This window comes from Stegodyphus dumicola, chromosome 6, assembly GCF_044657685.1.
Source record: "Stegodyphus dumicola isolate Sdum_Otavi_A_Nest chromosome 6, ASM4465768v1".
NCBI classification, from domain to species: Eukaryota; Metazoa; Arthropoda; class Arachnida; order Araneae; family Eresidae; genus Stegodyphus; species Stegodyphus dumicola.
Genome location: NC_140773.1, coordinates 103145409 through 103160305, shown reverse-complemented (window position 1 = coordinate 103160305; position 14897 = coordinate 103145409). Strand labels below are relative to the sequence as shown.

At 35.9% G+C, this 14897-nt stretch overlaps 1 protein-coding gene across 3 annotated transcripts in view; it reads left to right on the top strand.

The window, feature by feature from the left end:
* The first annotated feature begins 2100 nt into the window (after positions 1 to 2100).
* LOC118183988 (long-chain-fatty-acid--CoA ligase 5-like) overlaps positions 2101 to 14897 on the top strand; it is a 100401-nt gene continuing 87604 nt past the window's right edge. Inside the window, exons 1-2 of one of the 3 annotated variants that reach the window (XM_085818742.1) lie at positions 2101 to 2595; positions 4142 to 4265. In XM_085818742.1, the coding sequence (XP_085674868.1) occupies positions 2422 to 2595; positions 4142 to 4265 (298 nt within the window). In that variant the 5' untranslated portion in view covers positions 2101 to 2421. The remainder of the gene's footprint in view (positions 2596 to 4141; positions 4266 to 14897) is intronic. The other 2 variants (XM_085818741.1, XM_035353617.2) reach the window with 2 other exon arrangements.

The following is a 14897-nucleotide window of genomic DNA, read 5'->3' as shown; positions in this document are numbered from 1 at the left end:
TAGCATTAATAACATTGTCGTGCTTCTATGAGTTACAGAATTCCATGGATTCTCCAGAAGTTCTATTTTAAAGTAATTTTCTAGCCTGTCAATAAAATCTATGGCTCGATTCTTAAAGATTCCATTTCTGACATTAAATCTTGAGAAAATTGTACCATATCTTAGCAGTGTGGTTTGAGATATATCGGTCAAACTGAATGATCGTCAAAGTTTCGCATGAAGGAATACGAATCTCATGTCGGAAAAGACGAAGTTAACAAGTCTTCAGTAGCTAATCATAGTTGGAAATTTATTCACACTTTTTGACATTAGATCCGGCAAAAAGTATCCAAAAAGTTTCTTCCATTGGTGAATTGTTTTTTCATGAAGATTTTCACATTCACATAGTTTTACCTTGGTTAGTTAATGATTTTCATTACAATCCAGTTCTCCTTAACGCATGTAAAATTCTATTAACATATGTTTTACGGTTTCTGCCGACAGATGGTGCTACTTTCTCATTCGCTTTACTCCTTTGGGTATAAATGCAACCGTGGCTGCTTCGTGTTGCTTTACTCCTTTTGTGTATAAATTCAACCACGTCTACTTCATTGCAGATTTGTTTGCTCCTGATGAAGAGGAATCTTCATAGAAGGGACTCAATAGAGGCTTGACTAAAATCTAAGGTAAACACAAGTTTGTTGCTTTGCCTAATTTTATCAATAATGTTGGTTAGATATATTTTTTGGGGAAGGGGTGATGACTTTTTTTGTTGTTGTGACTAATTTCGCGCGTCTGATAGCAAAAGAAGCTCACAAAATTCATCGTAACAAGGAGGCAAGATTGCGTCTGGTGTTGTCAAGATGCTTCGGCACCATACAGGTGACAGTACAACCTCGCTCAGTTCCGCCCCAATTTTGGAGGAAAGCACACCAGGGCTATGTGTTCGAGCGTCTCCCACCCCTCTTCTCCTACCCTCTCGAGAATACGTTCGGCTGGCCGTATATTTTGAGTGGCCCCATGCCGCACAGACACTATACATTTACAAACATCAATGTCTTCTCTGGGATTCGAACCCTGGCCATTCGCTATGGCAATCAGAATCACTAACCACTATTCCGGTTTGGCTGCGGATGATTTTTGCATTTCGAAACTTAGCGTACACATATATTATGAATAAGACTTGTACTTAAACATCCTCCTTCAGTGCAAGGAACTCTTCTTGAATCATATCCTGGATTCGAATCCCAGCTAACGGATTGTCAACACGGACGTTTTCGGGCTTTTTCGTTTCCCATGTTTAAGGTGGGTATGAGCTAGTTACCCCCCAAAAAGGCCTCCACGAAGGCAGTCGTCTTCTTAGGCAGATAGTCCTTGCCTGCTTTTTCATAGTCAAACAAATCAACTTTCTTGAATTATAATATCAAGATCAAATACATCGCATTCAGCGGTTTTGTGAAGAATGTTGTCACATTCAAATCTTCAGTGCATGAGAAGCGAACCTTAAAATCTCTGGTACTTTTTCGTTAAGCTCTTGCCAAGCATTTTGGTGGTATTTTTGTCATAATGTGTGTGTGCGTATTTAATTACTCTCGTTTACAGACACACACATACACATGTCGTCCTCAGATGGTGCTATCATGGAGTCTCGGCATGTGTTTGGTTTTTTTTTCTTTGGGTACATAAAGGGGGTAGGTGCATAACGGAAAAGTTTTTTGATAAGTTTTATGTGTAATAAGTGCAATATATACATACAAAATCCGTATATTTAAAAAATTATATTATTGACTTAAAACTATATTAAATCATTTCCGTGTATTATTTCCTTATACTTATTTATATGATTTCTTCTTTATTACATGATTATATCGATAATCAATTAATTATCAATTTTTCTAATAATTTTTTTTTGTAATCAATGGGATCTTGATTATTCTGATCCCTGCATATTCGAAGTCGATCCTTTGATCATCATGAGCCCTCTTCAAATTTCATAAATACCGACCCGAATGGGTACCCCTTGGGCTAAACCATGAAATTATGCAAACTGGTTTATTATGTTATCGGACTTAAATTTCAGTTTCTATCAATAGATGGCGTCATAGTAGTGTCAGGAAATTCGAAGTTATCTTGCGCTTACTTTCAAATAGTGCGGGAAAAAAAAAAAAAAAAAAAAAAAAAAAATTGTGTTTAGTTTCTGTAGTTGTCAAGTGTTATCAGTACACGCCTGTCATTTAAACCTATAATATTTCAACTAGCTGAAAGCAAAGTATATGGACTTCCCATACATTACGATGAAGGTGGAGTTAATTGCTAGTCATGTGAACTTCGGACTTATTTTTTATCATAATTTCAGAGCAACGACTCCAGTTTTGCATCTTAATTCAGTAGCGAGCTAATTTCTGGACGGGGCATTCGAGCTTCGACTTTTAAGTTACTGCGATGTCATATCAAAGAGTGCAGCTACTGAAAACATTAATATGCCGATATATATTCAATCGACCGTGTGCTGCGTTTTCTTATCCGCGTACTATGCACAGAACTTACAGTCTATATGCTAAAGAACCATACCAGTCCAAATATGTCCCTATAAGTGAGCAAAGTATTTTGTTAGAGGTACGTATTTTGAATTATAGCCAGACATTTTAATTCAGTTGTGTATTTCAGTTCAGTGGTATAAACTTGCCAGTGCATTCGCAACTGCATAGTCATTACTGACAACAGGTTTCTCTTTCCCCCTCCCCATCATCGCTAAATCACTGTTAATTTATATGGTTAAATTTTTCCTAGAAATCAATCGAATGACCTGAGTCAGACCCTGAGTCAGACAGTTTTTAATTAAATTTGTTTTTTAAAATACTGTAAATAAGATTAATCATTAAAAAGTGGTGAATGAAATTATTTAACTTTATCTTTTACTACTATGTTAAAACAATTTAAAGGTTGTTAATTGATGTGTTTAAATCATTAAGAAATTCTAATCAAAAAGATCTATAAAATTTACCGAGCATTTTGTTGACTTTGTCAGCTGCTTTAGCAAATTTTGTAGCGGAAATTCAGGTCTCAGAATTTTTTGCACTTGCAGGAATGACAGCTGTCAAAAAGTGACTGAAGTCTCAGCAAATTGATTTTAAAAGTTGAAAAACTAAAATTGCATACAGTCAATGTTTTTTGCATGCTGGTTTAATTATGCAGATTTTATAGTAAAAAGGAATGTGAACTTAGTCAAGAATGATGAATTTTTGTCTGTAAAATAAAGCTGAATCACAAATGAATATGAAATATTAAGCCGATTAATAATCTGTGTCAAATTAACCAAGGCTTGCCTTCTTTCAGATGACTTAAACATGGTTGTGTTTTCAAAGTTGGCAGTTGTATTTTATTTATTAAAATTATAAGAATAATTATTCTTATAGTTAAAATTATTATTTTATTTGTTAAAAATTATAAGAATAATTGTTCTTTGCTCATCAGCACTACGTAAACAGAGGTCTGAATATTGCTAGCATTATTGTGATATTTACTTTTTTTAAAACTTCTGATTAATACATGGGTTTAATCCTAGCATCCGGTGCACAAGGGATTTGGTGACTTTTGGCGATATTATGATGAGCAGTAAGTGGGTTATTTTGGTATTGGCGACAATTTTCAAAATCGCGCCAAGGCCGTATCTTATTATTCTAGGATTTTACAATTTTTTTTATTTATGATTGAATATATGTGAATGATGTACTGTGTAGTTTAAATAAGTTAATATTAAAAAGGTCTGGTGTAAAATTAATCAATTTAAAGGGGGAAGTGAAGAATTAACCTCTGTTGGGCACGTTTTTCAAAATCACCAACTTGGCGCGCTCTCGCGTCTTGTCTCTTGGAGTTGCAAGCCCTCCAGAAGACAATACGCAAGGCACGACATTTACAATGACAAAGAAGTAAAATAAATACACAATGAAAGTTGAAGCAAAATTTTAAAAACTGAAAGGGCCATTCTTCAACTCCCCCCGCTGATCTCTCTTGGTTTTTGCAAAAATCTTCCAATTTCTCAGATTTCAAGGTTGGTAGCTGTACCTTTATAAAATTTAGATAATTTTAATCTCGCTTCTTATGTATAGCATTCAAATAAGAATAATAGTGCTAAATTAATTTTTATCATTCTTATATTCAGGGTAAAGAAAGAGCTCGGGCATCTAAACTTGCTGATGATCCTCATGTATTTGTAGATACAATTCCTGGAGCTCCAAATATCAAAACAGTTTTTGATGTTCTGGAATATGGAATGAAAATTTCAAGTAATATATGCAGTCATGTTTTCGTCTTTTATAGTCTAATATAATCATGTTAATCCTACGATTTTTCTCGCATAATCCTTTAGTCTGTTTTACAAGAGAGTCTCCTGTTAAATTTTTAACATATTTAGTGGAATTTTATAAAATTATCATTGGCAGCTATATACTGTTGATGAATAATTTTATAGGTACTCGTATATTATTGCAACGACCTTAGTTGAAGTATCACCAAATTTTCAGAATGCGCCAAACTTTGAAAACTGTGCGCATAATCATTCTTTGACAACCATACTCATAACAGCTCTTCATTCAAGCAACATGACCATTTTGTAGGCATTCTTTTTGTTGTATTCTAGCAGTTTTTATTGACAAATCATGATATTTTGGGCCTTAGAAAATCCATTTTTAAAATATGCATTTGCAAAATTTGCCAACTTTGGAAGAAACTGCTGCAAAATTTCTGCAGGAATATAAGGTCTACCAGCGGCTGAGCGGAAAATTCACTGAGCACTGGTAGTTCAACTTGGGATTGAATCCTGACAAACAGGCTGGCTGCATGGTTGGTTTTTGTGGCTTTCTCCATGTATATTGTGGATATGAGTCAGTTTCCCTTTAAAAAAAGTCCTCCACAGGCAGATACCCCTCAAGTTTCTTTGCTTTATTTAAGTAGTCTAACCTAACCTGCAGGAATATAATATTTTCTTGCAAAATTGGCTAAAGGGAACAGCAATGAGATCATTTCGTAAATGACTGGTACACAGTGCAGAATTTGTACAAGTCTCTGATTTTTGGTTTAAGCAAAATTAGATCACTGTGTATGTGGGAAGTATGGTACAAAATATTACAGCAAAATGTCATGAAAAATGCATCTTTTTAATGTATCATATAATCCTTATTTAATAATTAAAATTTACATTTTAAATTGTTCAAATTTGTTTCATTTTGAAATTTTGCAAATGTTTGCCTATTTATGATAAATATTGATAGTCTGGGGATCTTTTAAAAAAATGTGAAAATGACAGGTTGTTCCCAATGCATTTTCATTTTTAAAAAATTGCCAAATGGTGCCACAGTGGTTCTGTTAATATATAAGTACTATTTTATAATATTCTATTGATTTTAAAATATGAATTATAAATCAAATTGAAGAGAAACATACCAATATTAAATTTTAAACCAAGTAAAAAAAGCAGTTATAGTTTAGCATATATTTTGAATAAAACTTTATCAGTTTTAAGGGTGATCAGACATAGGTGCCCGATCTTCAAGAAAGAGAGAGATAAAAGAAGTATTTTCTAAAATAGAAGGAGCTACAACAGTTTTTATATTGAGCACAATGGATTGAGCAAAGTGAATGTGAAGATAATGTCAGCTGTCAAGGTGTCATGAAAAATAATACTCAAATGATGAGAGGGCAGATTGTAATGGCCTGAAGGCTCAGAACGAGTATCTCTGAAACTGCATGACTGGTAGGTTGCTCACAATCTGCCGTTGTTAGTATTTATGCAAGGTGGATATAAATATAAGGTCTAGCAGTAGATGAAACAGTGAAACTAGCAGTAGATGCTAAGGTGTTGGATGTCCACCCATCATCAAGAAAAAGGACGTTGGAAACTGTCCCGCTTGATACTGCAAAATCGGCGCCACACAGTGGCTGAGCTAACAGCCCAATAAAATGCAGGTCCAAATGCAAGTGTTTTGTAACACAGTTCAGTGAAATTCAAATTTGGTTATAGGACTGCACAGCAGCCGACTGACAGCACAGCTGCCAATTGGATATAGGACTGCACAACAGCCGTCCCACTCGTGTGCCTGTGTTGGCTTAGCGTCATTGTCAGCTGTGGTTGCAGTGGGCCCAAGAACATCGAGACTAGACCTAAGTGGAAGATAGTTGCCTAGTTAAGATAAATCATAATTTCTCATTCATTACGTCAATGGTCGTGTCAGGGTACACTGTCTTCCTGGTGACCAGTTGTTTCCCCCCATACAGCAGGTCATATACAGGCTGGTGGTGGCGGTATTTTGCTTTCAGGAATGTTCTCAGGGGCAGCTTTGGGACCCTTATAAGTGGTAGAGCATGCCATGAAAGCTGCGAACTATCTGAACATAATTGCGGATCAGCTGCACCCGTACATGGCATCTGTCTTCTCAACTGGAAATATCTTCCAGTAGGACAAAGTCCCATGTTACAAGGCTCGGATTGTGTTGGAGTGGTTCAAGGAGCCTAAGCATGAATTCCAGTTAATGTCCTGACCTCCCAACTCACTGGATCTTAAACTCGATAGAGCACATTCAGAATGTCATGGAGTGGCAGCTCAGAGCTCAAACACCACCATGTCTGAATATCTCAACGTTGCATGACTGCTCCTTAGATATTTTGTACAACCTTTTTCCAGTAGTGTACCTAGAACTTATGGCATCCATGCCAAGTCAAGTGGCAGCTGTTTTATAAGCCAAAGGTCATGCAATGAATTATTCAGTAGGTGGTCATAATGTTTTGGCTTTTCAGTGTATGACAGATTACAGTAATAAGTTATGCTGTAAATTCCCCAAGAATTCAAATCTGAAATGGGATCTTAGAAAAATGAACAGCGTATTTTACTGATAGGTGGGAAAATGATTTGAAGATTAAACTTGTAGAGAATCCAATTAATTTTGTAACTAATTGAAGAGTGAAATAAAATAATAACAAGGTATTCTACTTTAATAGTTTAATATTTAGCCGAGTTAAAATTTTTTTTATTTATTTATACAAATGCCAGACATTTAACTGCTAAGCCATGAATCTTGATCTTGCTTCCCAATACTTAAGAACAATAGAATTAAAAGATAATAGTGCAGTGCATTCATCAATATGCTCCTTATTCATGAACTGTCCTTAGTTACAAAGAGTACAGACTGAAGAGTCCTAAGTCGAATTTTAAAAGGATGGGCATTTCAACAATCATGCCCAGTTAAAAGATGAAAGGACACCACGAACCAGAACGAGGAAAATCTGCGACAACTGGCTTTGAACTGGTGAGACACTTCCAAACTATTCCCTTAGCTTCAATTGATAGGTAGGGGGCAAACCTCTTCTTAAATTCTAATTTAATTAGTTTTGCAGAATTAAAAAGTCATGTGGTTATTAGTGGTTTGTAGAATAGTCGTTCCTTTCTTTGCCGGAAATTGGCTATTTAATTTCTCTCGATGCCACAACGAACAGGAATCCACTGCAAGAAAATCGAGTCAGCCAGCATGTTGAAAATATTCCTACATTCATAAATTCATTTGGAAGTGCAAAATTTATTGTTGGAGATAACCTACAAAGCAGCTTTGCTACTGGACAAAATAACAGCCTAAGGGAAATTACTCTTCCGAGTGCATAATTGATTCAGAGCAATAGCTTCAACTTCACAATCAAAATTGGTAGTATCTCTTCCCACTTCCTTATAGAATTCAAAATAGTTACAATAGAGTCCTGCACCAGCTCCAGTACCTTGCTCAATCGTGGATTCATTGGTGTAAACATGGATCCAGAGATTACTGGGATATCTTCTCTTAATAGTTTCATAAGCACTGGTTACAGTCATTACATTCATTTCTCAAACAGGGTCTAGTTCTTTTACTAATTGACAAGCAATTTGATTTAAACCCTCTTGCATCTTTAAATTTCTTTCATTGTTAAAATTGTGATTCCTCCAATATTTATTATTTGGGAGCCTACAAAGTTTTTGAAACAAATTTGCAGCACTTTTGTAAATGTCATGCATGACAGGAGAAATATTGGTTAACGCTTTCATAGCTACTATGGGTGTGGATTTAACTGCACCTGTTATTAGATGAAGAGATTGGTTTTGTAATCTTGCCAAAACGTTGACTGTACTGATGGAAGCAGTCACCAAAACTTCATTACAGTAATAAAATAATGGTTGAATGTACATTTTATATGTATTTATTAAAGTTTCTCTATTACACTCCCATCGACAGCCCATCAGCTGTTTCAAAATTGGAAGTCTCCTTTCAGTTTTTTCCTTTATATAAGAAATATGTTCATTCCAATTCAGATGTGAATCAAGTTTCCCTCCCAAATAGGTAACGTTATTAGTAACAGAGATTACGTCACCACGATAAAGAAGATGGGATAAAAAGTGCTGTCTGTTCAAGAACTGGCTATGAGTTTTGTCTAGGTTTAAATTCATGTTATTCCTGCATCAAAGATCCAATCTTCCCAATGCATCATTGAGATAACATTCAGGCTTTGCTGTCGATTCTTTTGAGCACAGCTCTAGGAGACTAGTTCGTCAGCAAACAGTATAGTCTTAACTGCCGGGTCAGACATCAGAATATCAGGCGAATCGTTTATACAAATATTAAATAATATGAGGCTCATTACTGTGCTCTAAGGGAGACCAGTTTTTGTCTGTTTAAAAAGGCACATGCTTTGGCCATAGCGAACCCTAATAAGTCTTGGGTTGGTAAAATTTTTGATCCAGGCCAGCATTTTGCCCTCTACACCAAGGGAGTGCAGTTTTTCAATAAACTTTAAGTGACAGATTCTGTCATAGGCAGATTTAAAGTTCACAAAAACTTCCAGGGTGGACTTACGTTTATCTAAAGAGTCCTTTATGCCTTGGCTAAAGTAGATAACAGTTATAAGTTTTAAAACCAGTCTGCACAATAGATAATAAATTATTATACTTCAAAACCAACTCGATCTTCATGTAAGCGTGCACTCCATGACCTGGGAAAGGCCATTGGCATTCCATTGCAAAATTCGCTGCCCATTCTCTGCCATAATGTAATACAATCCAAATACTCAAAAGAACAAGGAAGAGAGGCAGTGCTCTGACAGATTTAACTTTAACCAGGCTGCACTACAAGGAGACCTGTCACGTTACACACACACACACACACACACAAAAGCTTTCAGATTTTTATTTTGACCAAAGGGGCCTTTTTTTCCAATGTTTTGTGTATATTTATTTATTAAATATCATGTTCTTCTCACTTAAACCATAAAATTCAATTCAACAGCAATATCACAAAAATTTTAAAGAGCATATTTTTAGAATTTCTGATACATAGTCTTGTACGCTGGAGATAAAAATGTCCCCCCCTTCCATACAGTGTTGCCATTGCTCACTTTGAAATCGTCGAGTCCCTTAATCAAAAACTCGTAAATGCTTTATAAAATATGAAACGAATAATAAAGCAAATTCCAAATTCGGGCTTCCAGATGCCCATATATGGGTGGAGATGTACGTTATTAAAAATTTGATGGCTCTACGTACTGTTGTTTTGTCACAATGTGAGAATGCAGATTCTTCATTATTTAATTTCTTTAACTATAATAAAGGGCTCTAATATTTTGTGCCAACAATTTAAAAAGTGATTCGCCATTTATAATGAATCGATGCAAAATGCCAAAACAAAATTAATAGCCCTTTGAGCTAAATATTTATTCTACCTATAGCTATGTTAGGTTTTTATGTTATTCACAAAACCAGAATACCTTTAGATATTATTTTAGCTAAATATTTAGTTCACAAAACTGGAATAAATTTTTATCCTGTAATTTCTAATTTAGGAATTCTTTAGCTAAATATTTAGTTTCTAGATTTTCCCTGTTAATTTCTAACAATATTTATAATGTAAAAAATTCTTTTAAAGTTGTTGTCACCCACAGTAGCTAAGTGGTAAAATCGTTGAACACTAATAGTTTCGTCTGGGGCTGGCTGCATGGACATTTTCAGAGTTTTCCCTCTTTTCCAGCTAATTTGCTTTAAGAAGTCCTCCATTAAGGTATTTCTCTCCTTGACCCTCTTTAACACAGATCCTCACACGGAAATACTGGCTTATGCCGATGACTTTTTGCTGGTAACCCAAAGGGCACAGCCGCAACGCATATGAGACTAAGGCACAACAAGCAATGGACAAGATGGCCAAATGGGCCAATGACCATAAGTTAACTATTGCCAACTCAAAAACCCAAGGTATGCTTATCTGTCCAGGTAAGCGCCATCGAAGAACCCCGTGCATCAACCTTCATGGGAAAAATATTAAAATAGTCAGAAACTTGAGGTACCTTGGAGTTATAATTGACGACACATTGACTTGGATGCCACATTTAAAGGAGGTCAAGGTACGACTTCACAGGATATTTCATTCCATGCTCAGAACAGCAGCACCAACATGGGGAGTTTCTTCGAGGATGCTTAAAACGTGGTACTCTGTAGTTGCTGAACGTATTGCACTACATGGAGCCTCCATGTGGGGCATAACGATCACTACTAAAATGGAGAATCTGCTACGCTCAGCACAAAGACCATTCCTCCTGAGCATTACCCGAGGATATAAAACCTCGCCCACTAATGCTCTAAACGTGATTTCAGGACTACCGCCTCTGCATCTCTTAGCGCGAGAGTGCAGTAGTGCGAGTGCTCCGACTCAAAGAGACAATAAGTTTATGGGATAGGACTTATGTTTATACTGACTATGAGCAAAGCATTCCCGAGCCACCTTGCCACCCGGCCGAATTCAATATCTTGATTAACTGCAGGTCACCAATGTGGTTCAACGCCACTGCAATCTACACCGATGGTTCCAAAGGAGAATGTGGCACCGGTAGCGGATACTGTGTTCTACTTGGGAACCAGATCTTAAAGACCTGGGAAAGAAAGCTTAAGCACCACAACTCAGTTTTTCAGGCTGAACTGATTGCATTAAAAGCTGCACTTGTCTATGCACTGGAAAATAACTATTCCAGTATATATTCAGACTCAGCCTCTAGCCTCCAGGCAATCCAAGGCAAATGTAGTAAAAATCCACTTGTCAGGGCCATACAAAAACTCTTACTAAGAACATCTAAATACTATAGGCCTGAACTCCAGTGGGTACCTGCCCACACTGGAATACTGGGTAATGAAATTGCAGATGCAATAGCCAAAAGAGCAGCAACTGACCCCCACGTTCGCACACTTGACGTGCCTCTCCCGGGTTCGTTCTTAAAAGCTGAGCTCGAGAGAGAATTACTCAAACGTTGGCAACACCTGTAAGAGACAGAAACCACCGGCAGAAGAGTTTACAGATTTTTTCCAAAAGTCTGCCGGCTTCTAAAATCTGGCTCGTCTCACTTCACTCAGTATCTAACAGGACATGGTCCCTTCATGACTTACCTGCATCGCTTCAGACAAGGTGAAGACGAGCATTGCTCATGCGGGATGGTAGGAGATCCGGACCACTATCTGTTCGCTTGCAGAGAGACCGCTAAATATCATCTTAGGCAACCAGTAGCAAACGACATCCATGCATGGGCCGAAGCTACTTCAAAAAATCGCAATGCATTGAAACGCATATGCGATTGCATAAACATTGCACGCATAATCTCAGACAGGCTGGAGTAATTCTGAGCCACCATCCTCGTCACCAGCACAGCCCCTGTATGCTCTGTACCTGTAGCGAACTAATTTTATCTTAAGTTAGCTTATTCGGCTTTTCTTATTCCCTGTATATATTTATCTTCTTTAACTGTAAACCTTGAATTATGAACCTTGAACTATGTATTTTGCCTTATTTTATGTATTGTTTCCACTGTTTTGCCTTTTTTTATTTTATGCATTGTTTTACTTTCTAGTATTTTACTTCTTATTACTTTTAGTATTTGTAACCACCTATCCATTACTCTGTAAATATGTAACTGGAATTGTTCTTCACGCCCGCAATGCACCCTTCTTCCATCATGCACTATCGTCTTCGTCCAGCATTTGTTTGCACTGCCCCCAGCAGTCGTCTTGAGCACAATATGTATTTATAAGTGTGTCTTTTGTTCAAGTTATTTCCGTCAGCGGGGCTACCTGGCCGATATGCTAACTACCCAGTGGACCGGCTGCCTCGCTGTCGGTGGAAAGAAAGAATGCCCTCAGGGCCTTTGTCGTAATCAAATAAACCAAACCTTTTGAAGTAGTTGATATAAGCAATGGAAACAGTCGTCAATTATCCTTTCTTTTGATTTTAAATCATTATTTAATAGTGTATCATATGAGGGAGCATTAAAATGTTTTTAAACCAGATTTTGAATATTGTATTTCATATAAACTGAAATTGTTGAGTTAATTTCTTTTACTAACGTCTGTGCCAAACTCTTTTTTTATTTTTCAAAATTAATATTATCGCCAAATTGAAGGATTAGGTATGTGTAAATTCCCTGTCCTGTATTTGCTGACATTTACATCTACTATCGAGGTTAAATTATTTGACAAATTATCTTTTCAGCTCTGGATTTGTTCCTTTGACGAAATTGATGTTCCTCCAACAATGCTGATATAACCCATTGATGCCCCTTCCAATAATAAAGAATTAATGAAGGTTTTATGTATTATGAACTCGATTCATCCAACTGTTCTATTCTCTTTTGAAACTGGTTCTGAGAATTCTCTTCTTTACCTTTTTATCCACATTAAATTTGATTTTAGCACTACTGTTTGTTCACCTTAAACCATTTTCTGTTTGTTAGCCTCTTTGTGCTAAATCATAGCATCTAGCCAAAAAACCAATTTGCTTCTATTTACTTTTATTTATGCCATGTTTTCAAAGTTTGTTCTTGAGAATTTTTGCTTCCTCATGAATTCAGTTATTTGAAATTGGTTGCTATTGACCGAGGGTTTTCTCCACACAAAAAGTACAGATTTTATAGTACAAATAATAGTAAATTAATTTGAAATGGTGAAAAGAATAATACATATAATATTTACATAAAAATTTAAAACCAATAATAAAAACCACCAACATGAAGTGTAAGATCCATACTCATTGGAACTTTGCTGCCGATTTCAGATTTCGAAAATTTCTAGATTTTAGATCGTCAGTTTAAATATAAAGAGATGACATATAGAAATTATAAAATTATCGTGATACATAAAATTCTGTAAGCTTTCAGATTTTATATTAAGCTCAAAGGGGTTTGCACTTAAACCGTAAAATTCAGTTCAACAGCAATATCATAAAATAATTTTAAAATGAGCATATCTTAAAAATTTCTGACACACAGTCTCGCATGCCGGAGATAATTTTTTTTCTTTTTCTTTTTTTCTGTGCAGTGTTGCCATTGCTCGCTTTGAAACCATTGAGTTTGTTAATCAACAATTTGTTAAAGGTGTACAAAATATGAAATTTATAATAAAACAAATTCCAAATTAGGGCTTCCAGATGCCCATATTCGGTGGAGGATTATGTTATTCAAAATTTGATGGCTCTAGGTATCGGTGTTTTATTACAATGCGAGAAACTACATACATTTATTCAGATTCTTCATTATTTAATTTCTTTTAATGTAACACAGGGGGATAATATTTGGCGCCAACAAACTGAAAAGTGAATTTTTAACAATCTAAAAAGGGAATTTAAAGTTTCAGCGCAAAATGCCAAAATGAAATTAATAGCCCTTTGGGTGAAAAATATCAAATAATGGAGCATTTATAATCTTAAGGGATTCGAAATTTACAAAGAAAGTTTGGCATTTATCTGTTTTTTTTTTATTAAACATTTCTTTCAATACAGATTGTTAAAGCTGTTTCGTTTTTTCTGCTAATACATTCTCTTTAATTTTATAGATAGACATAAATTTGTTATTCAGTAACCAAATTCCATTTTTCAACGCCTCTAAATGCCATATTGAGAATTCTCACTAAATTGTCAGTGAAATTTTGTTTTCAGCAACCACTCTGTCAGTGTTTTCATTATTGGTAGCAATAGTTTTTGGACTTAGAGCCATTGTGCAAGTTTCACTGCTGTTAGTTGATTGATGATCAGGCATTGTCATCACAGAGAAAATATTTGTTATATCATCTTCATTTATTAACACTACATATTTTTTCTCAAATTCTATTTATTAGAAAATTTAGCTTTTTGTTTGTAATATTCGAAAACCTTCAAATTCGTGGCTATCATCATAGAGCTTAGCTAGTGCCCACTATACACTATTGGCGAGTATCATGAGATTGGTGACTAAAGGCATATTGTTCCACTAAATTTTGTCTTGCTTCTATCTTGCATTAAGCCTGAAATATATTAGTTTGTTGTTAATTGTTGTTAATTAGGTGACACCTTCTTTTTAATCAAATTTATTCAAATACATAGAATGCCAACTCTCTCATGGCTGCTTGCCCCCCCTTAAGTCCTACTATGCTGCCTCACCGTGATGGAGGTGTCACTGGGTGGGATAAGTGAAGTACATCTGGAGCCTAGCTCCTGGTAGGGCCACCCTAGGCATGAAGGCCATTTCAATATGCCAAGCTAAAGCATAGCAGGTGCAGACCCTTCAGGGGATTACCTTCTGGGTGATCAGGTGTCTCAATCCTGGAGCCCCAGTGACTTTACCTCTTATCTTCTCTATTGTGGTTTCTAGGATGGGGCTTATTGTGTGATGCAGTTACTACTCTTTTGTTTTTGTTTCACCATGGTGAAAAAACTGTCTACACGTTTGCCATGCATGGAGACCAGTATGGTGTCATGCATTGAGACCACTTATTGGAAAACAAAGTGTTCTAAATAAATAATGCAAAAGAAGTGATTAAAAAAATGTATTCCCCGCCTCTATTTGCTTTTTTTCTTCTTTTTCAATTTGTTATTTCATTTTTTTGTCTTTTACTATACGAA